This window comes from Stegastes partitus, unplaced genomic scaffold (assembly GCF_000690725.1).
Source record: "Stegastes partitus isolate 25-593 unplaced genomic scaffold, Stegastes_partitus-1.0.2 Scaffold455, whole genome shotgun sequence".
Taxonomy (NCBI): Eukaryota; Metazoa; Chordata; class Actinopteri; family Pomacentridae; genus Stegastes; species Stegastes partitus.
The window spans coordinates 144,090-163,108 of record NW_007578186.1 but is presented as its reverse complement, the minus strand read 5'-3'; the positions used below and the strand labels follow the sequence as shown (position 1 = coordinate 163,108).

At 41.1% G+C, this 19,019-nt stretch overlaps 1 protein-coding gene across 4 annotated transcripts in view; it reads left to right on the top strand.

Moving 5' to 3' along the window:
• The window catches only part of LOC103360620 (serine/threonine-protein kinase MARK1), a 32,164-nt gene that overhangs the window by 9,640 nt on the left and 3,505 nt on the right, over window positions 1-19,019 (top strand). For 2 of the 4 annotated variants that reach the window (XM_008286446.1, XM_008286445.1), the window contains exons 4-16: window positions 7,867-7,915; window positions 8,654-8,719; window positions 9,064-9,134; window positions 10,435-10,491; window positions 10,643-10,879; window positions 12,339-12,458; window positions 13,097-13,196; window positions 13,302-13,414; window positions 13,509-13,662; window positions 14,442-14,623; window positions 14,715-14,806; window positions 16,805-16,945; window positions 17,082-17,333. In XM_008286446.1, coding sequence (XP_008284668.1) covers window positions 7,867-7,915; window positions 8,654-8,719; window positions 9,064-9,134; window positions 10,435-10,491; window positions 10,643-10,879; window positions 12,339-12,458; window positions 13,097-13,196; window positions 13,302-13,414; window positions 13,509-13,662; window positions 14,442-14,623; window positions 14,715-14,806; window positions 16,805-16,945; window positions 17,082-17,333 — 1,634 coding nt within the window. Of the gene's footprint in view, window positions 1-7,866; window positions 7,916-8,653; window positions 8,720-9,063; window positions 9,135-10,434; window positions 10,492-10,642; window positions 10,880-12,338; window positions 12,459-13,096; window positions 13,197-13,301; window positions 13,415-13,508; window positions 13,711-14,441; window positions 14,624-14,714; window positions 14,807-16,804; window positions 16,946-17,081; window positions 17,334-19,019 lie in introns of all 4 variants that reach the window. The other 2 variants (XM_008286444.1, XM_008286443.1) reach the window with 1 other exon arrangement.

Here is a 19,019-nt window from a genome sequence, read left to right as displayed (position 1 = left end):
GTAACTGTGAAAGGCTGATGTGAGACCAAATGGAGTTTGTGGCTGAAGTCCTACTTGTAGATCAGCTTCCAGCGTATCGGGGCATTTCTAGCGTGATTATGTTCCCGGCATTGTTCCGCACAAAGCCAAACACATCTGCAATTGTCTTGGATCTTAATGGGATCCGACTGCAGCTCTTTAGCCAATCAGTGCGAACGCGCTGTGAGAGTTTCAAACTCTCCGTTCCGTACTCATCTAATCTGACTGAGATAAATTTCATTGTGCGAGCTCTTTTGTTTCACAGCCTTTTGTGTGGTTTTCTAATCTGCACACAAAGTGGAGTAATGAGCATTTAGAGGTGCTGTGTATGTGTGTGTGTGTGTGTGTGTGTGTGTGTGTGGGATCTTCTGCATATAAACTGACTGTGACTTCACCAGTTTGGGTCTTGTCTAGGTCATGAGTGGTTTCATACCAGTGGGGTTGGGTTGTCCGCTGCCTGGCGATGAACGTGGCAGGGCAGATGTATCATGTGAGCCTGCAGACCAATCAGGATCTCTGTGATCAATTATTCAGTGGGCCTTTCAGATGTCAGCTGCAGTAGACCTTAGAGGGTCAATATGGAGGAGTCTTATAGCTTTTTATGTGGGATGAGCTGCTGCTGGTGTTATAGCCGCACACACATAGACGTTTGTGTGCACGTGTGCTATAGATAGGTTAGATAAAGTGCATCCATCAAGTGAAGAGACTTGTTTGTATGTCAGTGTAGGATGCTATATATTTTAATGTCCTCTGCTCTGTACCATAGATTCCTGTAATAGTATACAGATGTGCCATCTGCAATGCAGAAGCTTGTCTTATAATGCAGCAGTCGTCTCCTGGACTGAATCGATTGTCTCATTGACTCAGAGTGTCCTATGCTATCCTTGTGAAAGCTCTACTATGGATACATTAAAGGAATCCTTGGTACAGTTCTTATGTGGTTGTTTTTGTGACCTTTGACTGGAACAATGATATCTGGAAAAAACAATGAACAACAACACTGTCAGTCACTGGCTTGCTGTCCTGGATTTTAGATGTATGTTGTGCTGCTGGTTGTGCGGTTAATTGCAAATAATGGCCTTGAGTCTAGATTAAATGAGTAGAATTAAACAAACCAAGTATGAGTCCAGAGGAATAAACATCGCCACATGTCTGAAAATGTAAAATCCCATTCTATTTTTTTAAATGAGAAAAATCCAGCTTAGTGTTGTCAAGGGGTCGACTGACGAAATTTTTCTCCATGTTGATGTCGATGCTAGAAATCAAGGAGACGACAACCATTTTTGATATTTGATCGTTATTTATTTGCAGTAAAATGGAAAATCTTGGCGTCAAGCTGCAATACAAAATGTTGCTGAAACACTGTCTGTCATATGTTTTACATATGCATAATCAAAATAACTTTTCAGCAGCACTAATCCTTCAGTATTGATTGATGATCAATTCTGACATATAACCAGAAATCAGATAGTGCTGTGGGTGGGACATTTCTCAAGATCAGAGCGATGACTACAGTTAGAAATAGATGGCTGCATCAGTGGGAAAGCAGCATGTTTTAAAATGAATTTGTTTTATCTGAACTCTGCAGGATAGAATACAGATATTTGGAAAAAAGTTTAAATATTAGATCTAATTATCAGCCAATCTGACAGTCCGTCAACCCCTAGTATTGTCTACAACTTTGGTTTCAGTTGTATTTTTGCTATGGCCGGTAGTTTTGTGTGAGGCATTCTTCACATTTAAAAGTCTAGACTGAATTTCACTGCGCTCCCTGGGGCTGTTGGGGCTGCTCTGCTTGCTCTGTTCCCACTCTGACCTCTTAAACTGGGAGAGCACGAAGGAGTGGATGCAAAATTCAAGAAGACATACACAAAATATCCCCTCTGACATCAATAACATGGAGGTAGTTGTAGGTCTGCGGCAGCTTATTGGACAACAAATTGATCATACCACTGTGTCCATTTTAATGTTTGCTGAACGAGCTATTTCTAGGGGCAGCTATAAACTACAGGCATAATTATTGAGTACATGACTCAGGCGTTTTACATGGATGAAGAGCAGGGGTTGAAGGATTGTCTGATCTCCTTCTCTTGCTCTGCTCTGAAGTTGGGTTAGACATTTTGGACCCATGCGTGCAGTTTACTGTGTAACGCTAGTGTCATTGGGCTGCTTTTTATTTATGATTCTGTTTGTCAGTGTGGGTGAGCGGGGTTTGAGATTTGGCCGCATCACTCCTCCACTCACTGTTAACGGCGACTCTTTCATGTTCGCCTGTCAAAATGCCACTGATCTCTCTCTTTATGGTCTCAGAGGAGCCAGGCTGTGGGCTCACCATCTGGCACTGTAGGCACAGCCAGCCCTCTGGCAGATCCTATACAGCCACATGCATGCACACACAAACCTGCATGACACATACGGACGGAAATCCTTGGGTTAAGGCAGAAGGCTTTCTCTGGCAGAACCTCTGTTTTTTGGGGTTTTAATGACAGTTTTGCCAACATTTACACACATGCGCACACTCCCGTACCTGCGTGCGACCTTAAATCCACTCGTGTACGCAGACAAACATCCTCTCTCACAGGAGAACAGGCTTTACGTCACGTCACGGATAAACAGAGATGGAGTCGATCCTAAAATCCACGATTTTATCTCTTGTTTTCTTAAGCTTGTCTTTGTTAGTCTAATGTTCCCCTCCAATTATTTGATTTTAAATAGAGGTTTGTAGGGGCCAGAATGTGAGTCATGGGGTTAGAATGAACCTCTGGTCTGTTCCTTTATGGCCCGTTGCCCCTGGTGTCACTTTGTGGTGGTTTCAGTCGAACAGGAAATGAGGTCAGCTGAGCTTCCAAAGCACCTCCTTAGATCCACCACAGGAAATGCATCACATGTCATCTGTGGTCAGGGATGTTGATGTTGTCATGGTTTTTAGGCGTTTTAGCCCTAAAATAGGCCTCTCTGTTAATCCCTTCTTTCACTGAGCAAACACTGCTCTCATCCCACCACCCACTGCACCCGCTCTCTTTGTAATCTGTAAATAAGAGTCCCTTCTTTTCATTGCTTCGACATTATCAACAAAACATTAAAGGTTAAATGACATGCTAGTAGGGGTCTAAGGGTCCATATACTTAAATAAATCTATGTGCCAGTTTTATTAAACATAAAGGATATTTAACTGATATTTCGGTAGGCTGAGACACGCCTGTCGCAGATAACAGTAATAACAATCTTTTTCTCTTTTTCAGAATCAAAGTATTACAATATATGAAAACCTTTCTTTATTTACATGACGTATTGCAGAAAAAATGTTTGGGGTGATTTAGAAATAGTGCCCCCACATGTTTTGTCCAGCTGAGCAGCTCCATTGTTTACAGTACTCCCTGCACTGTTTGCAGCACATGTAGCAGAGCACATATCACAGCTGAGCAGACAGTGCTACACAGTCAAGCTGCATCTTCATAAGAATTGTGAATGCATTGCTGGAAAACACTAACATACTGATTTTCTATATATGTATGTATTTAAATAATATCGATGGATGTATCAATATGACATTTTTTTAATCTAATTGGTATCAGCGTTCACCCAAAGACCCAGTGTCACCCGGGCTCCAGTTAACTCACCCTACACTGAGCTTTAATCGGCCTTCCTCTGTGTCTGTGACTCCTCTACTTGCCTCAATTGACCGGCCACGTGGAGCTTGCACTGAGCATAAATTTAGTACTAAGTCCCTGGTTGTTTTTGTCTCGTGACAGTTCTAATAAAGTTTATTCAAAACAAGACGTGTGTCGTCAGTGTTGACAAAAAGAGAGAAATGCTGCATTGCTTTTTGCGGTTTTTAAAGTGAAAACTGCACTTCTGGCTTCAGTGGTTAATTTAAGTTAATTATGAATATATTGCATTTGTCTTAATGGACACTTCTTATTTGATTTATTATATAAATGACAGCTGTATAAAGCTTGTGATTGTCTTACTTGTTACAGTGAGAATTATGGCCTATAATTCACTTTTTGAATCTTGGTAGGAATGCCTTTGTTTTGTTGTGATTCTCTTTTGTACTGAAAACCTACTGAATCCAAAATTGACATGGAACTGTGAATTCTGTGTACCTTTACATGCTAAGTGTGCTGTTTCACACCAAATTAAAGCTCGTGCTGTTAAAATGCAGGACACATTCACTTTTGGAAAAGGTGGAACCTTTTAGTTTGTGACTCAGTGAAGAGAGTAAATAAGGCAACAAGAACACTGTCAGCTTCTCCAAAAATACTTTCTCTTCTCTCGACAGAGCTGCAGTGCCAACCTTCAATCTTGCTGTCTTATATCCGAGCGTGACTATATGATGTTTTCTGATTTTTAATGCAGTCAGAATGTGTTTAGAACAACATACAGTGACTCCGTTTGTGTATTTTCTGCCAGTTGCGAAAAGCCCAGCATGGGGTCAAGCTCTCTTAATGGCCGTTGTTTACGTCTGTCTTGCGCCTGCCACTCTACATTAGCCAATGAAATGCTGCCAAGCCTGTGGGCCAGAGGAGCTTTGGTCTGGTTCAGATGAGTGGAATGTGATTGGACAGACAGCCGTGTTGTCTGAGGTGAATCATAATACAAATCAAATGTTAAGGCTGCTAAGATATGCAGGGATTTACATGTTTGTGGATGTTTTCAGTTCTGTCAGGCTTTGATTATGAGTTAAAATGAACTTCTTGGTAAGAGTGAAGTGAGTTGCTAAGTTTTTGGTTGCGTGTTGCGGATCGTGAATAGCAAGTGGCACATCTTTGCAGAGGCAGAGAGCGATAGAGATGTGCCTTTTCTTGTTGGGGATATTTTCAGCCCCTCAGGAGTCAAGGACAGGACAGGACAGTTTGTCTGAATGTCAGTGACACTCTCGATCCCTCTGTCTCCCTGTGTGTGCAAGCAGTGGTTATTTACTGATACTGTACATGGTTTTGAAATAGTATTTGTGCACATGAAAGCATGCACGCACACAGCCATTAGAGGGATGAGGGCTAGCCAGCTTCCAGGCTACTCATCCTATCAATAATCTCCATGTTGAATGAGCAGCTGTGCTGCTGTGACTGAAATAGTCCAGCCAGTTCCTGTAAGTGTTCCCAGTCTGATATCTGCTCCTTCTGCATGGGGACTCTGCAGTAATTAAGGCTAGTTTGGGAGTCTGGGTGCCCCTGGGTGGCTGGAAGTAGGTCACTGGCACAGACTACTGAGATTCAGGCACATTGGAAACGGTGTGTTTTCATGTGTGTGATGCAAATTTCATTTTTGCAGCTATTATGATAATTTTCTTCAACCGCTTTCTAAACTCATGAGCTGAATTGACTATTTTGATTCATTTTAGTTTAAAATAAGTTTTTTTTTTTTGCCTCATAGGAAAAGTGCCTCAAATTCTCACTGACTCACCTTAAAAACTGCTTCATGGCACGTTGCGACTCTCCTTTGTGTATGTAGATATTATTGATATTAATAGTAGACTGGATCAAAGATCTTAAACTCATTATCTCCTGTAAGCCTCCGTGGTGGCTGCATCCCTATTGAGCTTGCATTGACAGACACTGTGTTTGTTGTTGTCGTTTTCCACCGCCCTTCTCAGATTTGTTCTAATTTTTGTTTCCAAGTGGCTGCACGCGTGCTTCCCATGTGAGGGGCTTTAGGGCAATGACGCAAACGAGAGAGACAGAGAGAGACAACCAGGCAGAGAGAGGTAGAGATAAGAGATCAAGATAAAACACTGACTCTTTAGTACATCTTTCACACACAGTAATAAAGAATTTCTTTCTTGAGTGATGCATCTCATGTTAAAGCATGTACGTGGATAGATGCATATCTGAGGCTGTGACTTATGTGTTTACTCTTGTGTACTCCAGGACATCTTCTGGTTATTGTGTCAGTGTGCTTCCACTCTAATTGACTTTGTTACCATGGGGGAACCTCTCAGGCCAACGCAGCAGCTGATGAATATGGAGCAGGGTTTGCCACACAGGAGAAGCTTCCTATTCGGAGTCACTCGGGCGTTGGAAGATTTTTGTGGACACAAACACAGTCCTGTAACAAATTTGGACGTTAAAATCTGCATGCACACACATTCCTTTAAAATGTCAAACTTAAAGTAGTTTATACTTTGTTAATCCCAAGTGGGAATTTGAAATGTGAAGATGCCCGGTGTTGTGCTGTAGAATATTGGCGGATGCAGAGCGTACAGTATTACAGATGCAGTTACAGTTAAAGCACAAAATAGATTAACTGCAAAGTCTTTTGGAGAGGAATCGGCTTTCGTGAATTACTAATCTGCTGAATATTATTTGGCTTTTTTAGTATAACATCCTTGTGGTTGTACATAAATCCCCCCTTCCCTTTGACGTCTGCTCTTAAAACACAGTCTTATATAAATAAGAAGGCTGGTGAAATGTCATATTTTTCTCACTGTTAGATTTTTCTGACAATAGGGGGGGAGAAGGACAATATAAAAGCCTTGTACTTTAAGCCCTCTGCAGCACCTTCTTGTGCGTGTTTGGGTCTAATGGGACGAGAAGTGTCAGAGAGGAAGAAAAAGAGAGGCAGGCGGACAAGTAGAGACAGAGAACAGAAGAAAGAATTAGAGTGAGACAGAGTACCTGCATGTTCTTGAACCAGACTGTAGCTGAGAGGTCCCGCAGAGTCGGGCCTGCTCACACTGGTTTAATGGCTGTGTTTGATGACCTAGCAGCACAGACTATCCCAGCACTTATGTAAGACCTAAATGTCATTTAGAAAAGTTGCACACATTCATACACCCCAATGTTCTGCTTTTTTTTAATTTGACACGCTTGGTAATGATATGTAGAGTAACTGTCATTTTCCTTCTTCTTTTTTTTTCAAAAGACTGCAGATCAAAGCATCGCTCAAAACCTCAATCAAAGTCAGCAAATGGCAAAATCTGTGTTCTGTCTCAGGTAGCAGCAGTAGGCGCAAAAAATCCCAGTCAAGCCAGAGTTGAAATTTAACACTCAAACGCAGCCTGGGCTCGGCTCGATCGGGAATCAGCAGAATGTAAATGATTCAACAGCACCTCTAAGTGGCTGCAGGAGCTCATCTGACATAAACAATCACAGCAAGACCGAGGAGACACGGTTTTAAATGATTATATCTCTGAACGCCCTCCTATCTGGATCTGCACTCAGTTGTTGAACATAGTGCACAGAGAACATAGATTATGGGATGTAATTTTCTTTTTCTCTCCTGAGACTGGATAGAAACTTTTCCATCTGCAGTAGAGGGACTCTTACCAAGTAAAACCTTTTATAGGAGCTCAGATTGTGCTGCATTTTGTTTTCTAGAACTGCCAGGCTAACACATCAATATCGTTTAGCTACTCTTTTTTTTTTTTTTGTACGTCCATGATAAGATGATTACTTTAGGCAGCAGATGCCTAACTGGCTGTAAGCCGGTGTACTGTTGCTCTGCAATGGCTGACTGTGTGGGATGCTGCTGACTGTGGCTGTTTGGATGGGGCGATTGGCTGGCTTGCTGGACTGCAGCGTGTCAGTTGAGTTGTAATTCTGCTCCGTGTGTATGTAGGGCAGGGTTTAGTGCAGCATTGTCGCTGCATCAGTCATATTGGTTTTTACCATACAGTGGTCCCATGATCCTCAGGTCTTCTCATGTTCCTGCAGGGTGTAATGCAGTTTCACATGTATACACACTTTGTAGTTTGTTGTGGCTCAGTTCCTTTCACCTAATCAGTGTCTAACAACATTTTCTAACTGTGCTTTCCCAACAGGGATGGGGTTGACTCTCAGGATCATTGCTTGTAATGTGTTGTGACGTGTTCTGAGGTGTATTAAATGTTCCTCTGTGTCTTTACAGCTCTTCAGGGAAGTCAGAATAATGAAGATACTGAATCATCCAAATATAGGTGAGTTTAAGCAGGAGCCTGCAGCAGCTTGAGGAGTTTGGATTATTAGTATATAGTAAACCAACAGCCTGTATTAAAAAATGTAAACCAGCATAAGTTCCTTTATTGTCAGAGAAATGTAGTTCTTAAAAAGAAAAAAAAAAAACAGAATTATCCAGTATATGTTATTTGCTTCCTTGTTGTTTTTCTTGCTTTCCATAAAAAAATGAATTAATTTATCTCTGTTCTGTAATTTACATGGGATTCTCTGATTTCCGTCCATCGTTTTAGTTATTTTTAGTTTTATCAAGATGTTAAAGACAGCTTCAGGTGAAAATCTATGTTTTTCTACACTGTTAACATGTGATGTTTGTCAAAAAAAAACAAAAAACGTCAGCATCATGGCTGATCATTTCCTCCTCCTTCCTGCAAATTAGTTGTATTTTTTTCTTGATGTTAACATGCAATTTAAACCTTCATTTTTTTTTATTCTGACGGTTGAACAGAGCACTATTAACCAGAAATAATAGCGTAAATAGAGCGAAAAAACTCCCATCGTTTCTGAGGTCTGTGCAGGCAACCGCTGTCCTAATGAATCAATTAAGGCCTTAAACAGAATGTTGTCACGGCGCTGGAGACGGAGCTCGCGTGCTTAACTTATGCAACCACCACTGACTACAAACATTAATGGTATGCACAGTCTCTTGAGAGAATTATTCACAACATCATCCCTTCCTTTTTCCCCAACTTCTCCTGCAGTGAAATTGTTTGAGGTTATTGAAACGGAGAAGACACTTTATTTGGTGATGGAGTATGCCAGCGGTGGTAAGTAAAGCGTGAATGCCTGCTCACTAAATTTGTGCCATTTTTGTGAATGTAAGATCAATTAGAAAGTATGTGCACATACACAAAGACACTGCCAGCACCGTACACCATAAGATCCTTCAGGTTTCGGCCGCTTCTAATGTCATATTTATCACAGAAGACTCTTGACCGTTACAAATTTATAACTCTAGCTGTTCACCATCCTAAATACATCCTAATAAATGTAAAACACTTGGTGGGTTACCTCAAAGTGAGCATGAATGGGAAGAAACCAGATGTGATAAAGATGACATAAAATGTTGAGCATATACTTACTGATGATTATATATTTCTACTTTCTTCAGGAGAGGTATTTGACTATCTAGTGGCTCACGGCAGAATGAAGGAGAAAGAGGCCAGGGCCAAATTCAGACAGGTGAGTCATCACTATCGCAGCGCTCGCACCTCTGTCGTCATTCTCGTACTGTTTTCAGAGGAAGACTGCATGCACCAAGATCAAGCTTCGTCACCGACTGCAGAGGAGAGATGGAGCAGCAGATAGCTTGGTCTGAGAGAACAGGGGGTTCAGAATAACTTCCTTATAGGTGCTGCTCTGACACCTAGTGGTGCTACAGGAGCAACAAGGCAATCTGCAGCAGTTTGTCAATATAGTAGCGTCTTTTATCCTTCCCGATACCCTGAAGGTGAATTTTCCTCTTTTGTTCTGTGCTACCATGAGAACATTTTCCTAATAAACTGCTTTAATACATGTTAAAAATACCTCATTGTTGACGTTGGATGACTCAGAGTGTGACACAGTGTGGGCAGTTTGTGTGTCTTTATGTGTCACAGTAGAACTCAGAATCCAGAAAGGTAAATGTGTGTGTGTCTGAGTGCACGCAGGTGGGTGGCTCCTGTCAGAGAACAGCATGTTTTTCTGTTTGATTGATGTTGTTGCTATTCCGGCATATGTCAGTGAAATTTTCCTGTCAGCTGTCTGCTCACTGTGTGTCACACGGTTGCAGTGGTTCTGGCATGAGAGACACTTGGGTCTGAAAAATCACAAAAGTCACTTGAGAAAAATACAGTTCTTAAACTTCAGATGAAGGTTACAATAGTGCAGTGATACTTAAGCCGTTTCTGTCTTGCTGCTCTTGTGGAAGCAGAGAAGGTGTCACATTTCCCATCCCACTGTGGACGAAGTAAAGCGTTATTAGTGTTTAATGATGTTGGAGAAATTAGCAAAGATTGCGTTATCATCACCAACAAGAAGCCTGTGTAGAATCAACGCATTTGTTTTTGCCCTACAGTTTGACATAAACCATAATGGAACTATAAGCTTACACATCAGTGGACTTTTTTTTTCATATTTTATTGTTTGTGCTTTAAACCATCAGCGATCTTGTTCAGTTTGTCAAATGAGATGTTTTGCTTTTTTGTCTTCATATGTGAGAAAGAATTCATTATCTTTTGTTTCTGGATGGCTGGTCAGACAAAACGAGCAAATGGAAAGCATTATTTTCACACTTTTTTTCTATGAACTCAGCAACTAATCAAGCAAACAATGCAAGATTAACTAATAAACAGCATAACTGTTAGTTTCCCTCTAATGCTCTTTTTGACTTTTTAATATCACTGCATCTTACTGTAGTGAACTGCAGTTGTGAAAAGTGCTGCATGAATTGTTTTGTTCCTTCGTGTGCTGCCTGTAGCGTTTTATAATGTGTGTGTTTCAGATTGTGTCTGCAGTGCAGTATTGTCACCAGAGGAGGATAGTACACAGAGACCTGAAGGTGAGGATCCAAACTCTTTCTGATCTAATTTCTGTGGATTAGTATCTCTATCACGGTGGACTATCTTGAGAAAATATTTTAATGTATAATAATTTATTTACTGTTAGTTAGATTACCCTAATGCTTTGCCCCCTCTCTTTCCTCACCACAGGCCGAGAACCTATTGTTAGACGCAGATATGAACATCAAGATAGCTGACTTTGGCTTCAGCAACGAGTTCACGGTGGGCAGTAAGCTGGACACTTTCTGTGGCTCCCCGCCGTACGCTGCTCCTGAACTCTTCCAAGGAAAGAAGTACGATGGTCCAGAAGTAGACGTCTGGAGTCTTGGGGTTATCCTCTACACACTGGTCAGCGGATCACTGCCCTTTGACGGACAGAACCTAAAGGTGGGCACTTGTTCTATCAATCATCACTGTCTGTGTTTAGAAGATGGAATAATGTAAAAAGATCTTCAGGTGTTTAAATTTTAAAACTCAAACTTCTAGTAAGCCACACTTTCCAGGATTTAAGATCAAATGCTTTCCCCCTTTGGCACACACGTCAATAGCGGGCTCAGTATATATCCAGTAAATACTTTTACTATTAATACTATCAAATCTTTGTCAAATGACACTTCTGACTTAAATGTTCACCTTTGTTCAACTTGGACTGTTTGGAAGTGCAATCAGACAATAGAAAACACTGATGGTACATGACAAGACAACAAACTGTAGCACTGCTGCCACATTGTTCCTTTGTGATCCGTTAACTTTGAGTTTATTTATTACCCAAGTTACAGTTGTGAGACTATTTCTGTTTTTGGGGTGATGCAGGCGATTTTTGAAAAAAGGTTGGAAACACTTTTGACCTATTTTAATGATCCTCCATAGCACCTAGCTCATTTAAAACACGTTAAGACCTTCCTATAAGGAAGAAATTATTGATGCACCCAACTATAACAGTAACATACATTCCCAACTGTTAAGATATGATACAATCCATGTTATCATCAGCTTACGCTAAAATTAACTCTGACAATCACAATGTTTGTTCTTCAGGTTTTAAGCTTCAGCACATTCAAACCGAAATATCCAACTATCCAAATTGTTACAGGCTGGATTGTAAAATTCTTCTCTGACACAGTTTTATTATTTAAAACTTATAAATAATTCTGTTTGAGTCTGCATTTGCATCGACACTGAAGGCCAGTGTAAATGAAAGGTACAACATAAAATGCTCCAGCCTGGTATCTTAATTAGGTTTTATAAAAGTTGGGTGTGAACTCGGGCCATTCTAACTGAGTTAGGATGTTTACATGCACCAACCCCAAATCGAGTTACTTAGATAACCAAATAAAGAGTGGAATTTCCTGTCTATATTGTTTGGAAAGAGACATTGTAGAGATTAATTCATCCTGCTTTAATAATGCAGCACTTTTGGAATATTTAGTAAGCCTGAGTGAGTGCAGCAGGTTAATTTTTAATGCATGTTCATGGCTGGGCTGTGGGATCTTTTTAGTCTTTTTAGGTGCACTAATCAATATTTTTATATGAGCAATTATTGATATGGCTACATGTAATGTGAAAAGTGTTGCTTGTAGTGGTGAACACACCCTCAACTCCACAAAGTAAAGACAGAGCTAAATAAGAATGAATATTTGAGTTTTCAATCCATCAGTTATACAGAAACATGACTCCAAATTAATCCTAGCGTTGCTTCCTGTGTGCCAAATGAGGAAATAAGCAACTTTATACTTTAATCATGCTGTGTTTTCGCCGTGGTTCACTGACTTCAAATGGCCTAAATAAGCAAATACTGCTCCTTTGTTTTTAATCTTGTCGCTGATTTCTGCCTGTCGGTGTGCAGGAGCTGAGGGAGAGGGTCCTCCGGGGGAAGTACCGTATTCCTTTCTACATGTCCACAGACTGTGAAAACCTGCTGAAGAAACTACTCGTGCTCAACCCCGTCAAACGAGGCAGTTTGGAGGTATTTGCTTTGATGCATCTTTCACCGTTATTTGCTCGCAAGTCGGAGATGTTTTGCAGTCCAACAGACAGTCGTAATGATTTGGAGCAAGGCTGCTGTGTGTCATTCTGAAAGCACGTAATTGCTGCTGCTGTTCATTATGAACCAACAGAACACTTCAATTTAAACCCTGTCAGAAGAAGATTGGGAAATGTTATTCATCTGAGATCAAAGTGGTTTTACATAATTGTTTAATAAAAGCATTCAGGCGAAGAAACGCCAAACAGGAAATGTATTTAATTAAACAAAATCCTCATGTTTTGTGCTGTTTTGTAGTCTCTGCTTGCATTGTTAGGGTTGAAGTATACAAACAAGACATAGCTGTCAGTTTCATTCACTCACATTGAGTCCAGAGTCGATGCCAGACCTGCTCTCAGAACCAGACTGAAGTTCAATAGTAAAGATTTGTCCACTGTTGATCACACTGTTGTCGTCCATGTCTCATCTTTCTGTTACCTTACAGCTAACTATAACGCTGCATTATAAACAGACATGAGTCATGATTAATTATCTGCCATTAGAATATTAATAATTGAAGTTGCAGTTTGACTGATTGCGCTGGACATATATGGGTTCTAATGGTCTCATTTCTTTGTTAGCAAATCATGAAAGACCATTGGATGAATGTGGGTCACGAGGAGGAGGAGCTGAAACCTTACATCGAGCCTGAGGCGGACTTCAGTGATTCATCCAGAATAGGTGTGTCTCAGTTTGTGTGTGTGTGTGTAGATGTCACTCTTTATCATGTCCTGTACACAACCTCTGGGATTCTCGACCCTCACGTTGACTTCTGTCCTCCATCAGAGCTCATGGTGACGATGGGTTTCCCTAAAGATGAGATCACAGAGTCTCTACAGAGCCAGAAGTACGATGATGTCATGGCCACCTACCTGCTGCTGGGAAGAAAAGCTCCGGAGGTGAGTTTGGTTGACATGCATCACCTCTGCATCATAACTGAATGCGTTACGGCGCGATGACTGCATCCCTCGTCGTTGTGTCTTCTTATCGCAGTTCGAGGGAAGCGAGCCCCTGACTAACAGCATCCTGGGTCAGCGACAGCGACCGACCAGCGACATCAACAACAGCTCCAGCATTTCTCCCGCCCATCCCAAGGTCACACGCAGCATCTCGGCCAATCAGAAGCAGCGCCGCTACAGTGATCATGGTGGGGATGATGATGGTGGTGGTGGTGGTGGTGTCGTAGAGAAGCCAAGTAAAGTAACCTCGTCCTTTCCAGCTCTGAGAGTGCTGCTGGCTGCGTGTTGTGTAGGGGGAAGTTACTCTCAGTCGCTGATGATTGGCCGAATGATCCGATACCAGTAGACAACCTGCTTATGTGACTCGGAGCATGACACTAGAGCACTTCCGGCTCTGCCTGTTTTCTAGACTAATTCCAGAAAGCTGAGTTAAGCTGTACGTTTTGTCATCGCTTTAGCTGTTATGTTGGTAGGAAGGCATGCACCAAAGCTATACTGACTAGTTTGTTTGCTTAATGTGATCTAGTTTACCTGAAGGGTCCACATATATGTCTAAATCAGTGACTCGATGTGAAGACTGCACTAGTTTTGTAGCAGCTTCCTCCTATGTCATGTGGGGCCATTGTCTCTGGCGCCATCTTCTGGCTGCCTGCTTTCCTGCAGCTCCCTCAGGACCAGCACCTCAAAGCATGAGGAGGGGAACAGCTTTGCATTGTACGTGCTCACCTTGGCTTCGATATGTGTACAACCTCTGAAACAAACTGTTGTTGCTGTGTTTGACATTTGACATATTTGACTGATGTGTAAACTTTGGCTTTGAGTGGCTTTGCTTGACGCTGTTGTAACAAAGACTCTGTCCCTGTCTGGTCTTTTTGGTCTAAACTCTTAGATTTTGGAGTTGTAGAAACTAAAGACGTGCTTCGGTGGAACGTATGTAAATCTGTTTCCATATGTGTGTCTCTTCCAGTGGGTCCATCTGTGCCACCGGCGGTATCGTATACAAAGCGTGGACAGGCCCTGAGTGTAGAAAGCGACCACAGGGAGGAGTGGGACGGAGCACGCCGGCTAGAACTCAACACTTCGAAAGGAGATGTTCCGGCGTCACCACTGGGGGTGCAGGAGAGGAAGAAAGCTACAAGTGCTGTAGGGGTGAGGAAGTGGACACACACACTACATACACATTAATACATTGTGTAGTCCTTTTTTTCTCTAAAATGCACAATGTTCTCTCTGCAAACAGACCAACGGTTCAATGACTCGTAGGAATACATATGTGTGTGAGCGATCCTCCACTGACCGCTATTCAGCTATTCCTAATGGCAAAGACAGCAGGTATATACTATCATTCACATGTACAGTACCTATGAAATGTATTCACCTCCCATGGTAGTTTTTACCCCTTTTATTGCTTTTCAACATTGAATATTGGACAATATAGTTATTTTTTTTGACAAGAATGTACTTTAAAAGACTCCTTGATGTCAAAGTGAAAAAAGGTTTCCACAAAATAATGTCAACTGAGTAAAAATTCAAACCTTAAACTGCATGAGTATTCATCCCCTTCAAGTTGGTGCTTAGTAGATGAATCTTTGGCCACAATTACAGCATTGAGCCTTTGTGGATAGGTCTCAATCAGCCGTATACATACAGTTGAAACCAGACGTTTACATACACTGTATAAAAAGATGTATAACCTTTCTTGTTTCCCTCACTGTCTGACAATAAAACAGACTAAACTTTTCCTGTTTTGGGTCAGTTAGGAATACCAAAGTTATTTCTATTTGCTAAATGCCAGAATAATGAGAGAGCTAATTTTTTAAAGAATTTTTTGTTGCAGTCTTCAAAGACAGAAGTTTACGTACATTTCCTTAGTATTTAGTACCATTGCCTTTACACTGTATGAATTGGGTCAAACGTTTTTGGGTTTCCTTCCACAAGCTTCTCACAACAGTTTTGCTGGAATTCTGGCCCATTCCTCCTGACAGAACTGGTGTAACTGAGTCAGGTTTGTAAGCCACCTTGCTCGCACACGCCTTTTCAGCTCTGTCCTCAAATTTTCTACAGGATTGAGATCAGGGCTTTGAGATGTCCACTCCAAGCACTGACTTTGTCCTCAAGCCACTTGTTACTAACTTGGTGGTATGCTTTGGGTCATTGTCCATTTGGAAGATCCATTTGTGTCCAAGCTTTAACTTCCTGGCTGATGTCTTGAGATGTTGTTTCGATATTACCACATAATGTTCTTTCCTCATGATGCCATCTATTACGTGAAGTGCACCAGTTCCTCCTGCAGCCAAACACCCCCACAACATGATGCTGCCACCCCCGTACTTCACAGCTGGGATGATGTTCTCAGGCTGGCAAGCTTCCCCCTTTTTCCTCCAGATATAACAATGGTCATTATGGCCAAACAGTTTTAGTTTCATCAGACCACAGGACATGTCTCCAAAAATTAAGGTCTGTGTGCATCTGTAAACTGTAATCTGGCTTCTTTTATGTTGTTTTTGGAGTAATGTCTTCTTCCTCTCTGAGTATCCTTGTCGGTACAGGAATCGTTTCACTCTGGATAATGACACTCTCTTACGAACTTCAGCAGCATCTTCACAAGGTCTTTTGCTTTTGTTCTGGAGTTGATTTTGCACCAAAACATATTCATCTCTAGGACACAGAACCCGTTTCCTTCCTGGGCGGTATGATGGCTGGACATTCCCATGGTGTTTATACTAGCCTGTAATTATTTGAACAGATGAATGTGGAACCTTCAGGCATCTGGAAATTGTACCAAAGAATGAACCAGACTTGTGGAGGTCCAATATTCAACTGGGGTTTTCCAAATAGTTTGAAGGCATAGTAATCTTACTGTATGTAAACTTCTCACTATGAAAAAAAGTAGTAAAAAAATCTCTGTCATTATTCTGGCATTTAGCAAATAGAAATAATTTTGGTAATCCTAACTGACCTAAAACAGGAAAAATTCCATCTGATTTAATAACAGACAGTGAGAAAAAAAAGGTTATACATCCTTTTATACAGTGTATATTAACTTCTGGTTTCAACTGTATTGGCAACGCAATTTTACCCAATTCTTCTTTGCAAAACTGTCCAATTCCATGAGTGTCATGACTGAACAGCCCTTTTTATATCCAGACAAAAAAAATCTAATTTGGATTGAGGTCTGGGGTCTGACTGATCACCATGCTGTATTTACAATATCATCTTTGTTTATTAGCTGATATTAACTGTATTTTTGAGTATTATGCAAGGTTGTACATGATCAAGTTTAGTTGTTTCCATCCTTGTATGTTAATATTCTCTACCACTGGTTCCCAGTTTAACTGAGGTGTCAGGGAGCACGCCATCGACTGCAATGAGCTCTACACGACCTCGCCACACCAAGTCCATGTCATCATCAGGGCATCCTTCAAAGAGCACACTGCCCCCCATTGATGACAATACAGAGCTTAAAGCAAGGTGAGCAGCTGGATACCAACACCTGCAATTATAGTAGCTAAGGGACAATCATAAGTGTACTTATCAAGCATGCTGATATACTGATTCCTTTGATGCATGTGCTGATTGTGTCCTACACTGTTTGTTTGTGTTGCAGCTCCTCTCCTCGTGGTCCCTCCACCTCTCCATCTGCACACAGTATTAGCACCCCAGAGAAGAACCGTTTCCCCCGTGGTACCACAAGTCGCAGCACCTTCCACGGAGCTCAGCTCAGAGACCGGCGCAGTGCCACCTACAACGGTCCCCCGGCTTCGCCCACATTGTCCCATGATACCGGGGCTCTCGCACAGCAACGCAGGGGCACCTCCACAGGGATCATCAGCAAGATCACCTCGAAATTTGTCCGCAGGTAAGTAAAGATAAACGACGGCATAAATAGTATGCTGGGCTGTACTTAAAAGTTACAGTACTCACATTCTCTTAGGCATTATGAAAAAATAATGACTGCCCCACTTCTAATAAGCCTCTGGGTGTTTTTTACTCCTGCCATATTTTCACTCACCGCAGGCTTATTTTTCACTGCAACATAAAGTCCTGCACCTCTATGGAAACAGAACAACTATGGCTAGAAGTAGAGAGAACTCAAAAACATATTTTGTGCAGAATGACAGTTATGACATCATAAATCATAAAAAAAGACAAAAATGAAAGGTACAATTCTTTATTTTCAAAATGACAAAAACCTGGAATCAGCATGTCTAACTTCTTTTTATTTTTTTTCCAAGTTGTACCAATACTGGAAACAATATGACTCCACATAATCTAGATATGCTATTGCTTAGATTTTTTATTTGTTTTTCGTCTTTAGTTTGCAGTTCAGCCCAGTTCAGACATTACGTTGTTTTTCAGAATCATTTCAGTACACACTTTTTTTTTTTTTTTTTTTTTTTTTTTTAAAGAGACGTAGAAAAAATATTTTGATGAAACACCACACTTTCAAGAAGCTTTCCTGATTGCACATCACAGATGAGTAGTTCTAGGAAAGTAGTTCTGGTCGATACTTCATGTTTTAATAGTTTATAGCTCTAATAAATAGTGTGATTATTTACTTTTGTTTTTTTGTATGTGAAGCGCTCTGATTTTATAAAAAATATAGAAAATCTTTATTAATACATGGATAAACAAATGCATTGTGACTTGAATCTTCATCAGGACGTACACTGCAAAGGAAACAGATGGTGACACAAGTCCCCTGATATTTAAGTTCTGCATCTAAACACTGGGAAACTCATTAAACCACCAGCATTATTGCTCCCTTTTCTATTATTAAATACCTGAAGTTGAAATTGCAAACTTTTGCTTTACAGTGTTTTTAGTCTTAGGGCTTTCAGTAACTTACGGAATAAAAAACATTCTGTACTAATTTCTGTTGCCTTAAAACGGGTGGGCAATCCTGGTCCTCGAGGGTCACAATCCTGCATGTTTTAGATGTTTCCCTCTTCCAACACACCTGATTCAAATGATCAGCTCATCATCAAGCTCTGCAGAAGCCTGATAACGATCCTGATCATTTGAATCAGGTGTGTTGGAAGAGGGAAACATCTAAAACATGCAGGATTGTGGCCCTCGAGGACCAAGATTGGACACCCCTGCCTTAAAATGATGCTCTTTGTACGGTTTGTAAAGGGAGGTTCAATATTGTAGTCATCCTTTTCAACTTACAGAAACGTTCTTATTATGTGAAGAAGCCTATAAATTCTAGAGTTTATAGAACAAGTCTCCAGCCATGTTGTTTTTAGTACTGCAACATTTTTAGCTACATGCTAATACTAGCATGCTAAAATGCTCAGAGGTTTAAAGCTGGGTGCAGAGCCTAGGCATAGGCAGTATAGGCAAATGCTAAGGGCGCCGACATCCACGGGGGGCGCCACAAGCTTGCCAGGCTAACTGACATGTATTCAGGCAAGTATTTATTAACAAGCGCCGATGCAGTTTTTCTACCTTTAGCAGTAAAGATGTTACGTTAGCGTCTTAGCTGCTAACGTTAGCAGCGAAAACGTTAGCGTCTTAGCTGCTACCGTTTGCAGTAAAGACG